This window comes from Typopeltis vanoorti, chromosome 10 (genome assembly GCF_054136105.1).
Source record: "Typopeltis vanoorti isolate ZY-2024b chromosome 10, IOZ_Tvanoo_1.0, whole genome shotgun sequence".
Taxonomy (NCBI): domain Eukaryota; kingdom Metazoa; phylum Arthropoda; class Arachnida; order Uropygi; family Thelyphonidae; genus Typopeltis; species Typopeltis vanoorti.
The window spans coordinates 57,857,015-57,876,038 of record NC_143558.1 but is presented as its reverse complement, the minus strand read 5'-3'; the positions used below and the strand labels follow the sequence as shown (position 1 = coordinate 57,876,038).

Here is a 19,024-nt window from a genome sequence, read left to right as displayed (position 1 = left end):
TTACGAGTGATATTCTGCACTGTTTATGCTATCGGTTTAGTTGAACACATGTTATGTAAAGGTTTGTGATATTCGATAGTAAATTGTATCTAAGAGATACCGCGAACTTCACTGTCAGTATAGTATTGGTTTAATTTTTTTTTTTTTTTTAATTTACCGTTGAAAATGGCTGGAAAAATATATCAAATGAATAATCCATCATATGTTGAAGAGATTCAGTGAATGTTACTCAAGTTCGATGATTAGAATGATAATTGAATGTAAAAGTGACATTTCTGAGAGACCACGAACTCCGATGTCAGTATACTATCGGTTTAGTTTTTTTTTTTTTTTTCTCCTTCGTTTCTTTGTTCAATCATTTCTAGATTGTAACTGAAAATAAATAAACCATCATGTATTATATTTGCAGTGTTTTATTGCATTTTAGCACATACTAGTAATGAATGTATCTCTCAGATACACACAACCTAAGCTGCAATTTTTTCAACCAAGACCTTTGCAGGGTTAAATTATGAGGCAATGTAGAAAGGATATGCTATGATTAGTGAAGTGTCACTGGTAAGTCTTTAACTTCTAGATTTTGAATAAACCTGATGAGGTCTTTAATTTGTGAAGAAGCAATTGTGTAGCCTGCTTCTTGTAAACTGTTTTCCAGTTTTTTACAGTTGCTTTCCATTATTTCAATTTCATGCCTATTGTTCTTGATTTAGAAGCTAGTTATTTTTTTTTCATGTAGATGATAGCGTACTAAGAAAACTTTGAATCAGTAAACTTTATTATATTTTCTTTAATTGTATCTCTTGCTTTCCCTTTATTAGCATGCGATGGTTCTTTATAGTCCATAAACTCTTCTGAGCCTGTAGAGTTTTCATTTGATGATCCATAATCTTCTTCATCTTGACATTTTTTATTATGTCTTTATCTTTTAGATGTAGTTCCTTTTTTAATTTTTTTTTGTTTATCCTCAATTATTTTTATTAATTAATCTTTCCTTTTTGATGATCTTGTCTGCATATTAAGTTCTTTCAGTTTTCTTAATTGCTTTTCTCTTTCTTCTTCAGTTTCTCCTTGTAAAACAGTTTCATGTTTTTGTATTTCATCTTGTATATTCAGTTGTTATACTAGGTTCATTATTGGTAATTTCAACTGATGTTGTTCCATTAGTGTAGAGAATGAGAGAACAAGTGTGCAAGACAAACAGGGAAACGGGGAGTCAAAGGGTGTACAGGGGAACACAATGTGAAAAAGTTTGATGCTCCAAGAGGATGTGAATGCTTGTGTAGACAAAAAGGGAAGGGGATTACTTGGGATGTAGGGAAAAACAGTTGGATTTGAAGGAGGTTCTGGAATGGGCAATGGAAAAAAAAAAAAAAAGAAGAAATGGCTCAAGGAAAGTATGGAGAAATCACATCTAATAAGTGGTATCAGTGAAATTTATTATAGATCCAGGAATGAGCTGTTATGTTTATATATGAATGCTAGAAGTATCAAACAACCAAAAGAAACGGTTGCATTGATTGAGTTCATTCACCTAAAAATTATTTGAATAAGTGAGATATGGTTGGATTAGGATGACATCCTAACAGGAATAGAGATAGATCTCCCTCCAGTTGGTGAGAATGACCATGAAGTGATTACCTGGGTAGTTGTCAGCTATGTGAAGACTTCTGTCAGGAAAGGGTATGTGTGAAATTCCAAGGCTGGTTATTACGAGAAGCTCAGGAGAGCTTGCAGCTGTGTATCGTGGAATGAGGTGTTGGGTAATAAGGAGATCAGTGCTGCTTGGGTGATATTCAAGAAGCAATGTCTAAATGTATTCCAAGGGTCAGAAGGTTAAATAAAGTAGGATGAAATGGATGAATGAAGAGATTAAGCATGCAATATAGAGAAAGAAGGCATTGTTGGAGACAACATAAGAGAAGTCGTAATAATAAATTCCATGAGGAGTAGAACAGGCAAGGAGGGTGACTCGGCTGGTAGCAAAAGTTAAGTATGAGCAACAGTTGGTTAATGAAGCCCAAAAAAATCCTGCGGAGTTCTTTTGATATGTAGCCAGCACAACAAAAAAATAAATAAAATAATAATAAGGTAGGATGATATTGATTGGAGAAAATGATATAAGGATATAGATTAGATATTTAATGAGCAGTTCATAAAGGTCTTGCATCTTTGTGAATGGAACATCATGGAGAGTTTGAAAGCAGTGGAGGAGAGACTGACTCTGATTGAGGAAGACATACAGGGAATTAAGCAAACTTGATGTTAATAAGTCTTTGGGACTTGATGATATATTGCCATGTATTTTGAAGGTATGTGCCAGGGAGTTAACATCTGCCTTGACATAGTTGTTTAATGTAAGTCTTACGTTGTAATAAGTAAGTAATTTACTTACGTATTACAATAAAGTGACAGCAGCATTATATAGATGTGGGAGATGGATATACTTAGATTAGTAGCATGCTTAGATTTTGCAAAGGCTTTTGATAGATTACCACATTATAAATTGATAGTCAAACTAGAACAGATAGGGTTGGATATTAGACTATTGCATTGGACTGGAGATTTGCTGTCTGATAGGTATCAACAAGCTGTGTATGAGGGAGCAATATCCCAAAAGAGGAAAGTCGTTATTGGTGTGCCTCAGGGTTCTCTTCTATGGCCGTTGCTGTTTAACCTGTATGTTAATGATATTAGGGAAGAATTAAATGGGGGATATTCAATTGTTTTCAGATGATTCAATGTTGGGACAAATTATGAGGAGTAGAGCAGATGTTGTGGTTTACAAGAAGACTTGAATAGACTGAATGAATTGACATGAGAATGGGGTTTCTAGTGTGATGTTGCAAAATGTAAGGTTTTAAAATTCAGAAAACAAAGATAGGATATAGAATTTACCGTTGATGGAGATATATTGTTGGATGTGGAGAAAATAAGAGATCTTTGGGTGATGGTGGATAAGGATCTAAAATTTAGAGGACACATTGTCAAAATTGTGAGAACAACACAACGAATCCTGACAGTGATGCGGAGGACACTGACTTGTATGAAGAAGTAATAAGGTCTTCATTAGGCTACATATGGACTGCTGTGCACAGATTTGGTTACCAGTTTTTCAATAGAATGAAGAGATGTTGGAAAGGTCCAGAGGCGATTGACTAAAATAGTTTCTGATCTCTGGAATGTTTAATGTGAAGAAAGGTTGAAACAATGCAGTTTGCAGTCTGGTGAATAGGAGCTAGATGGTGATATGATAAAGACATACAAGTTGGTAATGGGTTATAGGATGAACATTGAATTGTTATAGGATTAACATTGAAGATGTTTTTCATAAAAATGGTGGGAGATTTGGGAAGAACAAGAGGTCATCCCTGGAAGATGTACAAGGAAGAAATAAGCAAGGGAGTGAGAAACAGGTTTTTTTGCATAGAGAATTGTGAATGATTGGAATGCATTGCCTGAGAGCGTGGAATAGGGCCAAACACTCCTGGATGAGTGTTTGACTCCATGGGGATCTTAGGATTATTATAATAATAATTTATACGTTCTTTTCCCTAAACAGCACACACTGTTACACACTTATAAAAAAAAAAACCAAATTCCCAGAAATTAATATTATTGTTTACTAAGTTCTAAAAAAAATTGCTTGTCTTTCTCCTCCATTGTAATTAATTAGTTGACTGTATTGCAACCTAGAATTATAAATACAGGAATAATTGCTCTATTTTTGAATCGCATTATATATTGTAAGAAGAAATCATTAAGACAATCTCTTGACTAATAGACTCTATTTTCTTGTTGCTATCACCTAATTCATTCATAATAACTTTGTGCTTGTAAGTACAAAAATAAATAATTGATAGAATCACAATGTGTTATAGGCTAGTCTTTCATGCTATACTGCTTGATTTCAAAATTCCAAGAAAAATCAATAGGATGAGCTCAGTGACATAAAGCTGTTAATAGACCAAAGAGGATTAAGGCATTTCAAATAAAGCTGTTTGGTGTTTCTTTAAAATTTATGCCATTTGATAGGTTTTTCTACAGTAGGAAATCATAGTATAATGATTGATTGTTGAGCAAGTGATTTTCTTCTGAAATTATGATTGTAATTATGAAATAGTTGAAAGACTATGTAATTCATTTGATTGTACTTCACATATATAGATTTTTATTAGCTGACATTATGATAATAATGGAACCAGTTAGAACTTTACTTGTAAATTGTACCCATTCAAATATGAATTACATAAAACAATTTACTTATCTAACTTGATCTGAATACATGTATTCAAGCTATCATTTAATTTAATTATGCAGACCCAAGCAACAAGCCAAAATGGCAATGTACTGTCACAAGTTATTTGGTGACAAGCTGTTGACTGAAGCGATTGCCACTCATCCTGTAAGTTCATAGTGATCTTGTAAATTCTGCATGTATTTTATTATCTCTTGATGTATTAATATCCATTACAATATTTTTAAATCTCAAAATTCATTTTTTTTCTTTATAGTTGAAACCAGGACAGCCATTACCATCACCTAATCAACTTCTCAGGAAAATTATAATAAAAAATAAAAAAAAACATTATCCTCAAGGTATTGTAATTTTACTGATATATGTAAAAAAAAAAAAAAAAAAGTGAAATTTCGGTATAATTTTTCTCCTTCCCAATCATTGTATTATGTGTTGATATATTACAGATTATAAATGTTTACATAGTTATGCTATTTCAAAATCATCTCAACAATGTCAAAAAGGAACACTAGTCTAATTTTTTTTCTTCATCATCATCATCAAATTCCTGACATGTACCCTCAAGCAACATCATTACAACAAAAAATTTACATCATTACTAACTTCCTATCTACAATTTTCCTCCAAATAAGTCTGTTACTTGTCAAGACTCCAACACTATCAGATCTTATATTTCTATCGTCTAAGCCACTTTGTACCATATCAATCCACTTATATCTTGGTCTTCCTCTGGGTCATTTTCCTGCCAATCTTGTTTTGCTAATCTTTCCTCGCCCATTCTGTTTAAGTGACCAAACCACCTGAGATTAGTTCTGCTAATGCATTCCTGGATGCTGACAATGTCAAGTTCTTTCCTAATATCCTCATTTTTAATATGATATTGCCATTGATGCCATCTGTCATGCCTCTAATCTTTCTCAGGACTCTCATATCTGCAGTTTCTAGTCTTTGGTCAAGTGTTTTACTTCTGACCCAGCTCTCAGATCCATAAGTTAAAACTGGTTTGAACACTGTTTGCTATACAACTAATTTAGTGTTCCGACTAATTTCTCTCTTATTCCATATGAATTTATTCAGTTGACTTCCCGCCATACCAGCTTTGTTGATTCTGTTGTCTATCTCTATATTCAATTTACCATCTTCACTAAAAATCGTGCCTAAGTAGCTGAAATGTTTTACTTGTTCCATAGGTTCTCCATTTACAACACAGTTGACATTTTCAATGATTCTGCCTATTTTCATTGTCTTTGTCTTTTTATTGCTGACCTTCATACCATATCTATTACAACAGTTATTCAATTTAGTCAGGGAATCTTGCAAACTTGTAGCGGATTTATTTAGAAGTATAACATCATCCGCATAAAGCAAAGAGCTGACATTAACATCTCCAATTTTGATATCATGCTTAATACCACTTTCCTTCATAATGTGATCCATATAGATAATGAATAACAGAGGGGATAATGTACATCCTTGTCTCACACCAGATTTAACATTAAACCATCTTCCTGTACTTCCTTCAATTCTAACTGCTGACTTACAACACAAATAAAGACTAAGTATTGCTTGATATAATGCCCCATTGACACCATATAATTGTAGCGCATTGAATAGCTTCTCCCTTGGCACCTCGTCATATGCCTTTTCCAGATCGACAAAACTTAAATACAGATCTTTGTTATATTTCCATGCTTTCTCAACTGTTTGTCGTAAACGTGTGGACAGACTTATGTGTTCGTCGAACATGTTGTTTATTATTTTAACGGTATAATAGAACAGAGAAACTAAGTAAATAATTAATTTATTAACTTGATGCTGATATTTCGCTGGTATTATAACCAGCATCTTCAGAGCACAAAAACACTCTTTGCCACAATACACGAGACTAAAACAACTTGGTGTACTTAAACAAAATTGTAGCAGCAACACAAAGACTAAAGTCCTGATTTTGGCACCCTCTATCTGGGGGGGGAAAAAAAAAACTATCATATATTACTAGAGTCCTAGAAAAGTGCTAGTTTTTTCTTAATATGACTGTCTCCCAGATCGGACCTAATGTCCAATCCTCACCTTCTCGTGGTGCACCCTGTTGGGTATCTACCTGGATAGTGAACGAACGAGGATGGGCTGGCAATTTGGGATTTAGCAGACAAAATTGTATTCTTATTGGCTTAAACCAATATAGAAAATGATGGTACAACATGACAAAATTGTATTCTTATTGGCTTAAACCAATATAGAAAATGATGGTACAACATGACAAAATTGTATTCTTATTGGCTTAAACCAATATAGAAAATGATGGTACAACATGACAAAATTTCATCCCGGCTGGGGGAGTCGTCCGGTTAAACAAGGCCCCCGTTGTTTTCGCCAGGGAACCAGGGCGAACATCGAAAAGTCAGCCACTGGAACAAATCTGAAAGCACACTCCAACTCAACATCACCAGAGTTAAAGATCGGTACTATCAACATAAGAAGCCTGAATGGCAAAGAAATGGAGCTAGCAGAAGAATTAGATAAGTACCAGATTGACATAATAGGGGTGACTGAAACAAAAAGACAAAAACTGGCGAGATCTTTCTGAGCAATAAATACAAAATGTTATATTCAGGAAATGACAATCAAGGAAAAGAAGGAGTAGCCATAGTATTCAACACAAAATACGAGGCTAATCTTCTTGAATGGCAGGCAGTCTCTAGTAGAGTGATTGGGCAAATATCAGAATGGGGAATTGGACAATGAGACTTGTGCCTATGGTCCCACAGAAGGTTTTACTAAGGTAGAAGTGGAGGAATTTTTTGAGGCTTTAGAAAAAAGCAACTGACACAATGAAAAAGGAAAAGTTGGTCCTTGTTGGGGATCTAAATAGTAGAGTAGGAAATGATTGTCAGACATACAAAAATATTTTGGGAAAATTTGGAGAAAAGAGCAAAGCTAATAATAATGGGAAATACTTGTTGGATTTCTGCTCAGTACATGCACTGGTTATTACTAACACCATGTTCCAACATAAAAATGTGCACAAATTCACATGGAGAGAAGAGGCAAGGAATAAGAAAAGTCTCATTGACCATGTTATTGTTGATAGTGATGTTTTCTCCCTGGTGCAGGACACCAGAGTGTACAGAGAATTTGAAATTGGAAGTGATCCCTATTTAGTTTTGAGCAGGAAAAAATTGAATTTCATATCGAAAAGAATAACGTAAGAAAGTTTTAAAGTGAATAAAAGTTGAGCAGCTCTCAAATGTGAACTGCAAATTAAAATACACAAAGATTATTGAAGAATAAATGAAAGAGTTTGAGAATAGCAACCAAACCTTGGAGATTCAAGTTGCCACGCCAATTTCAACTTCCACTTTGTTGAAATTGGCGCGGCAACTAAACAGGTTAGCCTTCTTAAAGAGGTGCCGAGACACCAAATTAATGCCGAACTGTTTTAAAATCAAAAACAAGTTCCACTCGGCCAAAGCCCAACGCATCTATAAACGAGCGAGTGTAGCGCTGTTACGGGAACAGATTAACACCATTCGCCGGGAATTAGCACAAGCAAATACAACCATCAGCGCATTACGAGAATCACTGCATAATATTCTAAATACGGAACTTTGGCAGATCTTAGAGAACATCACCGACGCAACGGCAAAAAAAGAATTCGACAGAGTCAAAAACCGGCACCAAAATAAGTTCGAAAATCTACAACAACGGAACACCATACAACGACTGCAATTACAACAAGACCTCGTCGTCGTGAATCTATCGTCACTCACTTTAAGCAAAGAGGCCACGACTGCTTTAAGTCGAGGGCATAACTTTGCCATAACTCCCAAGCAAGTTCCAAAAGCCGAAATAATGACGTCCGTCGAACGAGGAATATACGACCTGCCTCCAACAATAGCTAACAACATACGTTTAGATGTGGCCAACATCCTAATCAAGTCCAAGCCTCCCAAAAATAATATCCCACATAAGGAATTCATTGCTATAAAAGAGCTACACAACAACAGCCAGATTACCATAACAAAAGCAGACAAAGGAAATGCAACCGTGGTGATGGACACAACTGAATATGAAAACAAAATGCACACACTATTACAAGATCAGTCAACATACAAAATTATAGATCGCAATCCCACCAACACACAAAAGAATAAAGCACGAAAATTATTAAAAAAAGTCACTTCCTGGCCCAAAGACACAGTTAACAAACTCAAACCCTTCCATATTAAAACACCGAGGATATATGGATCACCAAAAATTCACAAACCAGGCACACCCCTACGCCCAATTGTGAACAGTATAAACAGTCCCACATACAAACTGGCTAAACATTTAGCGAAGCTACTAGCCACTCGCACTAACAATTATCCCTCCTTTGTCAAAAATTCAGCACACCTAAAAAGCATCTTACAACACCTTACCCTAAAAAGCTCAGACTTAATAGTAAGCTTTGAGATCACTTCACTATTCACAAATGTACCACTAATAGAAACCCTCAATCTACTGAAGTCACACTTCCCCCCTGATATATTTGAACTATTCAAATTCACAATACATGCAGGATATTTCACATGGAAAGGGAAAATATACAAACAAATTGATGGGACAGCCATGGGCTCCCCCCCCCCCCAGCCAACTTTTACATAGAACACCTGAAAAAAAAAAACAATCAATACAGCCACTCTCAAACCAACACTTTGGCTACGTTATGTTGATGATGTGCTTGCTATTTGGCCACATGGCCCTGAGACATTGAAAACATTCTTAGCACATTTAAATAGCCAACATCCAAAAATCCACTTTACTATGGAACTGGAAGCCAACAACTGTCTGCCCTTCCTGGATACACTCATCACACGTCTCCCAGATGGTTCCTTATCATTTTCAGTTTTTAGAAAACCCACACATACAGGCAGATACTTACACAAACAATCACACCATCATCCTTCTCAACAATATGGCATATTAAAAACGCTAACCCATAGAGCGAGAGCAATCTGTTCCAATGACAAGGCTCTTACTGCTGAACTGACTCACTTACGCCACACCTTCTTGGCCAACGGCTACAATCCACATAAAATAAACAAAATACTAAACACTCCTAAGAAACCCCTCCTACCATCCACCATAGAGAACGACAACAAAACAGTCACCATCCCTTACATTAAAGGCACATCCGAAAAGATCTCAAGAATTCTCAATAAACATAAACTACGCACTACATTCAGACCATATAGCAAATTAGCCACCCTCATCCACTCACCTAAGGACAGCATTCCTCCTTTATCACATCCAGGAGTCTACCAAGTACCCTGCTCATGCAATCAAGCCTACTACGGTCAAACAGGAAGAACTGTGAATATCCGCATCAGCGAACATAAACGATACGTCCGGAATTATCATTATGGGAAGTTGGGCCTAGCAGACCATGCTCTGGATACCCCTGCACACAGGATCAACTGGAAAAACACAAAAGTACTACACAGAAACCCGTATAAATCAGAGAGATTGTTCTTAGAGGCGACAGAAGCCCTAAAACACACTCCAAATCTCAACAAATATGGCTGTATTAACTTGCTGAAGATCTGGGAGACAGTCATATTAAGAAAAAACTAGCACTTTTCTAGGACTCTAGTAATATATGATAGTTTTTTTTTTTTTTTTCAGATAGAGGGCGCCAAAATCAGGACTTTAGTCTTTGTGTTGCTGCTACAATTTTGTTTAAGTACACCATGTTGTTTTAGTCTCACGTATTGTGACAAACAGTGTTTTTGTGCTCTGAAGATGCTGATAAATTAATTAGCATCTTCAGAGTTAATAAATTAATTATTTACTTAGTTTCTGTGTTCTATTATACCGTTAAAATAATAAACAACATGTTTGTCGTAAAGTGAAGATCTGATCCTGACAGCCTCTATTTGGCCTGAATCCAGCTTGTTCTTCACCAAACGTTTCTTCCACAATTCTTCTCAACCGTTTCTCAAGTAGACATGCATAGATCTTGCCAGGGACACTCAGTAGGGAAATACCTCAGTAATTCTCACATTCAGTTTTATTTCCCTTTTTATATATGGGTACCATTAGAGCTCTACTCCAATCATCAGGAATTCGTCCCTCTGTCCAGACTTTCTGAATTATGCAGTGCAGCCACTGTAAGACTTTTATACCACCATACTTCAGCATTTCTGGTCGAATATCATCGACTCCTGCTGCCTTTCCACATTTCAAGCCCTTTGATGGCTTTTTCTACTTCAAGTATGGATATGTATTCCTGACTGTATGCCTGTTGAGTGTTTTTTACCACTGTGCTCTCGCTGCTTGTTTCATTTAGCAATTTTTCAAAGTATTTACTCCATACTTCGAGGATATCTTTTTCTCCAGTTTTCATGTCACCTTTATCATCTCTAACTCCTTTTACAGCACTTTTTCCTCCATTTCTAAGCTTCTTCCACAACCTCCAGAATATCTTACCACCTTCTTGATATTTATTTTCTATGTTCTTGCCAAAGTCCTCCCATGACTTTTGTTTAGCTAGTTTTACACAGTGTTTAGCATTCTTGCATTTGTCTCTGTATTCTCTAAGAGCAAAAGCTGACTTATTTGCCAGGAACTTTTGATATGCTTTCTTCTTTTCCTTCACTGCCTCTTTAACTTCCTGTGTCCGCCATGGAGTTCTGATTTTTTTATCCTTGCAGGCAACCTCACCACATGCCTCTCTGGCTGAATCAATCAGGGTTTTCTTCAAGACTTGCCATTGAATCTCCAAGGTTTGGTTGCTATTCTCAAACTCTTTCATTTATTCTTCAATAATCTTTGTGTATTTTAGTTTGCAGTTCACATTTGAGAGCTGCTCAACTTTTATTCACTTTAAAACTTTCTTACGTTATTCTTTTCGATATGAAATTCAATTTTTTCCTGCTCAAAACTAAATAGGGATCACTTCCAATTTCAAATTCTCTGTACACTCTGGTGTCCTGCACCAGGGAGAAAACATCACTATCAACAATAACATGGTCAATGAGACTTTTCTTATTCCTTGCCTCTTCTCTCCATGTGAATTTGTGCACATTTTTATGATGGAACATGGTGTTAGTAATAACCAGTGCATGTACTGAGCAGAAATCCAACAAGTATTTCCCATTATTATTAGCTTTGCTCTTTTCTCCAAATTTTCCCAAAATATTTTTGTATGTCTGACAATCATTTCCTACTCTACTATTTAGATCCCCAACAAGGACCAACTTTTCCTTTTTCATTGTGTCAGTTGCTTTTTTCTAAAGCATCAAAAAATTCCTCCGCTTCTACCTTAGTAGAACCTTCTGTGGGACCATAGGCACAAGTCTCATTGTCCAATTCTCCATTCTGATATTTGCCCACATCACTCTACTTGAGACTGCCTGCCATTCAAGAAGATTAGCCTCGTATTTTGTGTTGAATACTATGGCTACTCCTTCTTTTCCTTGATTGTCATTTCCTGAATATAACATTTTGTATTTATTGCTCAGAAAGATCTCGCCAGTTTTTGTCTTTTTGTTTCAGTCACCCCTATTATGTCAATCTGGTACTTATCTAATTCTTCTGCTAGCTCCATTTCTTTGCCATTCAGGCTTCTTATGTTGATAGTACCGATCTTTAACTCTGGTGATGTTGAGTTGGAGTGTGCTTTCAGATTTGTTCCAGTGGCTGACTTTTCGATGTTCGCCCTGGTTCCCTGGCGAAAACAACGGGGGCCTTGTTTAACCGGACGACTCCCCCAGCCGGCATGAAATTTTGTTATGTTGTACCATCATTTTCTATATTGGTTTAAGCCAATAAGAATACAATTTTGTCATGTTGTACAATCATTTTCTATATTGGTTTAAGCCAATAAGAATACAATTTTGTCTGCTAAATCCCAAATTGCCAGCCCATCCTCGTTCGTTCATTATCCAGGTAGATAGCCAACAGGGTGCACCACGAGAAGGTGAGGATTGGACATTAGGTCCGAAACCCTGGTCAGTTCTCCGCATTCCTTTAAAGGCTATGTGGAGGTCTCCTCTCAGTTATACAGCTTTGATCCTTAAGCACCCTTTTTTTTTTTTATAAGGTAATTTTGAAATATGCCCAATAAAATATTTTGAACACTTGAAGTTTAGATGATATTTTCATAAAATTTAATGTTTTTATTTTAAATCAACTTCATGACATCAAAATTAGTGCTATAGTTACATAGTAAACAATTAGTTTCCATCATGCTCGCTGTTTGCAAAAAAAAAAATATAGAGAGAGGGAGGGAGAGAGAGAGAGAGAGATACATATAGAAAATTTTGTATTTTTGAAAATTTTCAAGATATATAAAAGCTGTTGACTGGATAGTGGTTCTTCCCCATAATGTTTTTTCATTATGGAATACTGAAGCAGTTGATGTGATGTCAACAGCTCTATATCAAGTAGACCAATCATGTAGACTAGTGTTTACAACACTAGAGTAAAATATTTTAAGAATATAATTTCTTGTCAAGTGTAATATGCTTTTGTAACCTGGTGGTAAACTTTCTACAACTTTCTCTGATCTCTATTATTTAATAATAGGGTGACACATTAATAGAATATATAGAAAGCAGTGATAAAATCCCTACCAAGGCATTCTTAAAATGGGTAAAATAAGTAACATAAAAAAAAGGATATCTCAAGTGAAGATCCCCCCAAATGGGTTTCTGGTGAGGTCCCCTTCACTATACAGATGAAAACGTCTGTACCAAATTTTGTCAGTGTAGCACAACTCAAGTTATGGTGAATTTTCCAGTGTATACAGACATCATTGCTTGCATTCTAGTTCATATGATCATTTTTTTGAGTGGGGGGGGGGAGAAGAACTACCCAAGGCAAAATGTTTTAGCTATGTAGAGATCGGAAACATTGCCAGAATAGTAGCCATGAGTTGGAAATAATGAAAAGCAACTGCAAAAAAGCTGGAAAAAACTTACAAGAACAGGCTACACAGTTGCTCCTTCACCAACTGAAGATCTCTACCTAAACATCACAGACTTACAAGTCATACTTCATTGATAATATCATCTCCCTTCTGTATTGCCTGATTAAATATATCCAGTACTTCACAGTCCAGTTAAACCAGAAACCATATGGAAACTTATCGTACACATTAATATGTGTAAGACACATGCAAGAGACATACTACTGCAGATATAGTGATAGAAAAATCTTAATAGATAGATCCTCACTCCTATTGTATTGAAGCTTGGGAAATCTACTAAGGTTGGAGTAGAGTATTCTGTTTTTTGTCCCCCCCTCCTCCCCCACACAAATCTTTCCTATAATATCCAGAGGATTGCAGAAGTGCAAATCATCTTCATATTAGGCTGGAAACACCATGGATGTGTAATAAGGTTAATAAATGTATATTGCCCATCCAAAAACAGCTAGATGACAATTCTTCCAGAAATTTAGCTGTACATATAATGCTGTCCACTAAACCATAGCATCAGGTGACTAGAACTGTATTGAAAACCCACAAACTAGCAGACATTCAGAGGATTCAGTAGTTTTTAGGTTTCTATCATGGCATCTCTTTCTCCCGTTTGCTAGCATCTCTGCAACCATATAATTTCAGCTCTTATTGGCCACCATCGATATTGTTTTTTTTTTCTAATTTATGTGAGTAATTATGTGAGAGCATGCTGCTCTCTAGCTTAATATATCTCTTAATAATTTGTAACCAAATAAAAAATAATAATAACAGAACTCTAGCTTGGTTGTAGTAAGGGTTTTTTCCCACCAGAGGTCAGGCCAGTTTTAACTGGCTGACAAAATTATTGTGACTTTAGCATAAAATGTAGCTTGTTACTTTGTATACTCCAGATGATGACCTTGATATGAAGGTCAAATGTCGAGTGATTATTTTGGTTTATATTAAACTGAAGTTTTACTATAACATACTACTTGTTTCCATAATTTTTAATAATGAGTGCTGATCAACATGTAACTATGAAGGAAAGGAATAATATGATTTTTTAACGATACTTGTGACATAATGATTAGAAATATATACACGTTTGCACAAGAATAATGTTTAATTTCTTTCCTATAATATCCAGAGGATTGCAGAAGTGCAAATCATCTTCATATTAGGCTGGAAACACCATGGATGTGTAATAAGGTTAATAAATGTATATTGCCCATCCAAAAACAGCTAGATGACAATTCTTCCAGAAATTTAGCTGTACATATAATGCTGTCCACTAAACCATAGCATCAGGTGACTAGAACTGTATTGAAAACCCACAAACTAGCAGACATTCAGAGGATTCAGTAGTTTTTAGGTTTCTATCATGGCATCTCTTTCTCCCGTTTGCTAGCATCTCTGCAACCATATAATTTCAGCTCTTATTGGCCACCATCGATATTGTTTTTTTTTCTAATTTATGTGAGTAATTATGTGAGAGCATGCTGCTCTCTAGCTTAATATATCTCTTAATAATTTGTAACCAAATAAAAAATAATAATAACAGAACTCTAGCTTGGTTGTAGTAAGGGTTTTTTCCCACCAGAGGTCAGGCCAGTTTTAACTGGCTGACAAAATTATTGTGACTTTAGCATAAAATGTAGTTTGTTACTTTGTATACTCCAGATGATGACCTTGATATGAAGGTCAAAAGTCGAGTGATTATTTTGGTTTATATTAAACTGAAGTTTTACTATAACATACTACTTGTTTCCATAATTTTTAATAATGAGTGCTGATCAACATGTAACTATGAAGGAAAGGAATAATATGATTTTTTAACGATACTTGTGACATAACGATTAGAAATATATACACGTTTGCACAAGAATAATGTTTAATTTGCCAAATATTTCGGTCTGAATATTACAGACCATCTTCGGTGGCTACATAGGAATAGTTTTAAATAACAAAGTGGAATACGAACAATTGATCATTCACACATAGAACGAGCCACGTGATGTCATATCGCTAAGTATTAGCGATATGACATCGCGCGGTATGACTTTAAAAATGTTTAAATGACTTTAAACATTTTTAAAGTCATAATTAAAGATATTAATTCAGAAATTCATATAATAATCTTAAATAACATTAGACTAATATAGGAAATTTACAAAAAAAAAAAAAAAAAAAAAAATTAATGTGTCATCCTGATTAAACTTTCCCAAATTTTTTATATAGATATACAGTCGTTACGATTCAAGTTAGGATGTTGAAGTAAGGCCTCTGCACTTTCTTTAAATAAATGTTCAAATTTGTAGCGACAGCTGTGTAGGAGGAGAGTCTTGGACCAAAGGATGTTGTGGCTTGTTTCTAATCCATGCTGAACTAATCCAGATTTCTCAGGTTTGTTGTGTTGAATTGATGACTGATGCTCTTGAATTCTTTTTTCTATAGAACGTCCAGTTTGTCCAAAGTAGGAAAGATTACAATTACAAGGAACTTGATACACGCCAAGTAGAGACAAGGTTGAGCATTTATCTTTAGATGAAGGAAAATGGGCGGATAATTTGTTAATAGGTGTATAAGTGGCTGTTAAATCATATTTCTTCAGAATTCTTGAAATTGGTTCTGAAATCCTGGAAAACCAACTTGTGACATAATGATTGGAAATATATACATGTTTGACAAGGTTTACAGAAAACCAACTTTCACAGGTCATTATATTCTCAAAGAATCTGCTCATCATCCTTGTCAAAAAACAGGAATCATAAAATGTTTAATCCGACAAGCCAAAACTAACTGTTCAACTTTTCATTTATTAAAGAAAGAACTTTCGACTATCAAACATCACATGAAACTAAATGGCTTCTCCGAAAAGAGTATACAACATCTTTTTGATTCTTACAATCCAATACAGAACAGCAAAAATTCAATACGTCGAGTTCCAATTCCTTACGTTTCTGGGATTTCAGAACCAATTTCAAGAATTCTGAAGAAATATGATTTAACAGCGACTTATACACCTATTAACAAATTATCCACCCATTTTCCTTCATCTAAAGATAAACGCTCACCCTTGTCTCTACCTGGTGTGTATCACGTTCCTTGTAATTGTAATCTTTCCTACTTTGGACAAACTGGACGTTTTATAGAAAAAAGAATTCAAGAGCATCAGTCATCAATTCCACAACAAACCTGAGAAATCTGGATTAGCTCAGCATGGATTAGGAACAAGCCACAACATCCTTTGGTCCAAGTCTCTCCTCTTACTCAGATGTCGCTACAAATTTGAATGTTTATTTAAGAAAGTGTGGAGGCCTTACTTCAACGTCCTTACTTGAATCGTAATGACACTATATATCTATATCAAAAATTTGGGAAAGTTTAATCAGGATAACACATTTTTTTTTTTTTTTTTTGTAAATTTCCTATATTAGTCTAATGTTATTTAAGATTATTATATGAATTTATGAATTAATATCTTTAATTATGACTTTAAAAATGTTTACTCTTCTAATACTTAGCGATATGACATCACGTGGCTCGTTCTATGTGTGAATGATCAATTGTTCGTATTCCACTTTGTTTTTTAAAACTATTCCTATTTAGCCACTGAAGATGATCTGTAATATTCAGACCGAAATATTTGGCAAATTAAACATTATTCTTGTGCAAATGTGTATATATTTCTAAAGGAATAATATATTCTTAATCTGTTCTCACAATCTGAATTCCACAATGTTGATATCATCTCAATGAAGCTTAAAACTACTCAAAAGACCTTTGAGTAGTTTTAATATGTCTTCCTCTTCAAACAGAAGAAATAACGCGCATTCCTATCCCTTATGTACAAGGCATCAGTGAACGTATAGCAAAAGTTTTAAACCCACTGAATATTTTTGTTGCCTTTCGACCGTTTAGAAAAATCTCCACCTTTCTCACTTCTCCTAAGGACAAGCTTCCACATCTTAATCATCCAGGTGTCTACCAGATTCCGTGCTCTTGTGGATTATCTTATTTTGGACAAACGGGAAGATCTGCCTCTATTTGGCTAGAAGAACACCAATCTTATATTGAATACTTTAAACCTGAAAAGTCTGGACTTGCAGAACATGCCATCTTCACTAGACATAGAGTTCATTGGAGAAAGACAAGAGTTCTTTACAAAAGTCGGTTACTCATGGAATGCCTTTATAAAGAAACATGTGAAACTCTGCTTCGTTCTCCTAACTTAAACAGATCTGACGGCTTACGTCTGTCCCTTTATGGGAGATAGTACTTTACAAATCAGCTAATGTTTCCTAACTTTTTATTGTATTGATTTTTTTATTTTATTTTATTATTTTTTTTATTTTTTATTTTTTATTTTTTTAGGAAATTTATTGACCTTTTTGGTTATCTTACACCAGCTACTTAGGTGGCGCTTTTTGGAATTGTCAGCTATTGTTTAATTTGAACTTAATATGTACTGAAGATGCCTGTGACACACAGGCAAAAATTATACTATTAAATAATCTTTGTACATGAGTTTTTTCCGTTATTAATTTTGTAGCGATCCTAGGTTATTGGCAGCCTAGAATATAAACTGGGATCTTGAAGCATTAATGTTTCCCATATTTTGGGAAGTTTAATGCAACCATATTTATTTAAATGAGGTTGATTTCTGATAGTAGCTGCAGATTTCAAAAATAGCCTTTCTTTTCTAAATTTACTGTAATAGAGTATGGTGGTCTGTTTCAAATTGATGCTATGAGTCGTATCTACAGCATGGTCTGCTAGGTCCTATTGACCATAGTAATGACTGCAGATGTATTTTTTGAATTCTTCCATGCCAATGTTGGCTGATTTTCCTGTCTGTCCATAGTAAGCCAACTTGCATGAACAGGGCATTTTACATGCTCCAGCACAGACAGAGAGAGAGAGAGAGAGAGAGAGAGGAGGGAACTGAAGAGCATATAAGAACAGACATGTGGGGCATAAAAGCCATGCAGAGATTGTATTTCTTTAAGATTCTGGCTATTTTTTTAAGTGCCTCAGACATAGGAAATGATGACAGCATTAATAAATCTTTCTAACAGGTCGAGGATTGGGGAAGGTTTATTTTTTTGATACTGTGAGAACTGTAGCCATTAGATAAGAAGGCGTGATGTATATGATGGAAGCTGTATAAAGAGGGTGTGAGCAGGGGAGTGAGAAGCAAGTTTTTTGCATGCAGAGTTGTGAATGATTGGAATGCCTTGCCTGTGAGTGTGGTGTCTGCAGAGAATTTGAGTGTGTTTAAGGCACGGTATGATGAGCTGTGTGTATGATAAAAGGACCTCCTAGATGAGACTTTGACTCCATGAGGTCTTGGGTAATAATAATAATGATATGATTAAACAGTAAGTTCTGCTGTAAGAGACAAATCATTGGAACAAAGGTTATAGGCGCTATTGGTTAGTGTTTTAATGATACCATATTGACCCTAAAGACCTGTTCATAACTAAGGTGGCTACATTGCCTCCAACTGAGGAAAGTGATCATGTGGTCTTGACTTGGGAGGAATCAAGACTTGGAAATTCCGTTTAAAAAAGGTATTTGTGAAACTATAAGGCAGATGATTATGACAACTGAAGCAGTAACATGGCATAAAGTTCTGCAAGGGAAGGATGTTCACAGTGCATGGGAGATAGTCAAGGGATATCTGGAGGAATCAATATTATACTGTATATATCCAAGGTCAGGAGGGTAAATTGGGTAGGAGTTAGTGGATGAGTAGTATCATTAAACAGCTGCAAAAAAATAAAATGCTGGAGGGTATATAAGGTGAAAGATGACCAGCT

At 35.3% G+C, this 19,024-nt stretch overlaps 1 protein-coding gene across 1 annotated transcript in view; it reads left to right on the top strand.

Moving 5' to 3' along the window:
- Positions 1–19,024, top strand: part of LOC150102439 (1-phosphatidylinositol 4,5-bisphosphate phosphodiesterase classes I and II-like) — a 900,535-nt gene that overhangs the window by 510,717 nt on the left and 370,794 nt on the right. The window contains exons 12-13 of the mRNA XM_090399636.1: positions 4,318–4,402; positions 4,512–4,596. Of these exons, the coding sequence (XP_090255762.1) occupies positions 4,318–4,402; positions 4,512–4,596 (170 nt within the window). The remainder of the gene's footprint in view (positions 1–4,317; positions 4,403–4,511; positions 4,597–19,024) is intronic.